This window comes from Lagopus leucura, unplaced genomic scaffold, assembly GCF_019238085.1.
Source record: "Lagopus leucura isolate 7727_CA_CO unplaced genomic scaffold, USGS_WTPT01 13677-0_obj-0_obj, whole genome shotgun sequence".
NCBI lineage: Eukaryota > Metazoa > Chordata > Aves > Galliformes > Phasianidae > Lagopus > Lagopus leucura.
In genome coordinates this window covers 1-1,307 of record NW_024963401.1, presented here as the reverse complement: position 1 = coordinate 1,307, position 1,307 = coordinate 1, and the positions used below count along the sequence as shown (strand labels likewise).

The following is a 1,307-nucleotide window of genomic DNA, read 5'->3' as shown; positions in this document are numbered from 1 at the left end:
AATTAAGAGAACAAAAGGGGGAGCGATAATTAACAGGGAGAAAAAACGGGAGGTTGAAAAAGAAAAGGAAAAAATAAAGGGAAAAAGGGGAAACGGGGAGAAACTGAGGAAGGGGGGGGGGGGGGGGAACGGGGCCGCCACCTTCTCCTTGTCCACCACCACCGCCTGCACCTCCCCGAAGGCCGCAAAATGCTCCTTCAGATCCTCGGCCGCCGTCCCGCGGGCGAAGCCGCTGACGAAAAGGCTCCGAAGCTGCTGGGAGCTCCGCTCAGCCCGGAGGCTCCGCCGCCGCCGGTGTTTTTTGCCGCGGAGGTGATCCTTCAAACTCGGCCCTGCGAGGCGGGGCGTCAAAACGGCGACGAACCGAGACCCCCCCCCCCCCCCCGGGCGCGCCCCCCCCCCCACACCCGAACGTAAGGCTTACGGTTGGCCGCAGTCACGTGGCACAGGCGGCAGCGGAACGCGCCCCGCGGCAGCGGCTCCACGTCCGGGTCCGCGTCCGGTGGAGGGGAGCGCTCCGGTTCCTGCGCGCTGCGCGCCGCCATGGCGGCTGCACCCGGAGGCGACTTCCGCTGGGATGCGACCCCAGCTTCCGCCGGATATGCTTAGACTACGCGACCAGCTTCCCCCGGAAGTCGGCGATATCTCCGATCCATACCGGAAGTGGACCGTCGCTCCATCTTGCCCTCGCTTCCATTGCGCTCACGTCGCTTTCTGCTCCTTACCGGAAATTCGTGACGCCCCCCCCCCACACACACCCGGATCTCTCCCCACAGTCGACTTTCACCGGAAGTGGCCTTTCCCAGTGCCTTTCCGTTGCGCTCACGTTTCGATCCGTTCGTTTTCTGCCGCCTTCTGCCGGAAACTCAAGCCCTTTCCGGAAGTTCCCCACTGCGCAACCATTTTCCACCGGAAGTCGTTATTCCAGCGCTTTATTTCCCTCCTGCGCACTTCGGTCCGGCGCCTTTGTGCTCCCCCCGGAAACTCGAGCCCTGTTCTAAACACCCCCCCATTTAACTCCCGCCGGATGTGCCGCAACCCACACACGCCCGGGTCCGTTCCTTTTCTACTACCCCCGGAAACTCGAGCTCGGTTCCAAAGCTCCCCAGCTCTGCCCCCGCAGCCAACTTCCGCCGGAAGCGGTCCTTCCCACCACCTTCCCCCTACTCACACACACACACACACAAACGTTCCGCTCCGCTCCCTTTCTGCACCTCCCCGGCAACGTGAGCCCCGTTTTTGCCCCCCATCTCTGTGACCCCACTTCGCTCCTCCCGTTGCTGGGGGTGGGTTGGTGTGTGGGGGGG

The 1,307-nt window shown here is 63.7% G+C and overlaps 1 protein-coding gene across 1 annotated transcript; it reads right to left on the bottom strand.

The window, feature by feature from the left end:
• Nucleotides 1-141: 141 nt before the first annotated feature.
• Nucleotides 142-1,067, bottom strand: LOC122191121 (speckle targeted PIP5K1A-regulated poly(A) polymerase-like; the record flags this gene model as incomplete). The annotated part of the gene is made up of 2 exons (XM_042891311.1): nt 425-1,067; nt 142-332 (listed from the first exon to the last, which is right to left on the bottom strand). Coding segments are annotated over exons 1-2 (312 nt in total), but the record flags the coding sequence as incomplete, so codon positions are not given.
• Between the last annotated feature and the right edge of the window lie 240 nt (nt 1,068-1,307).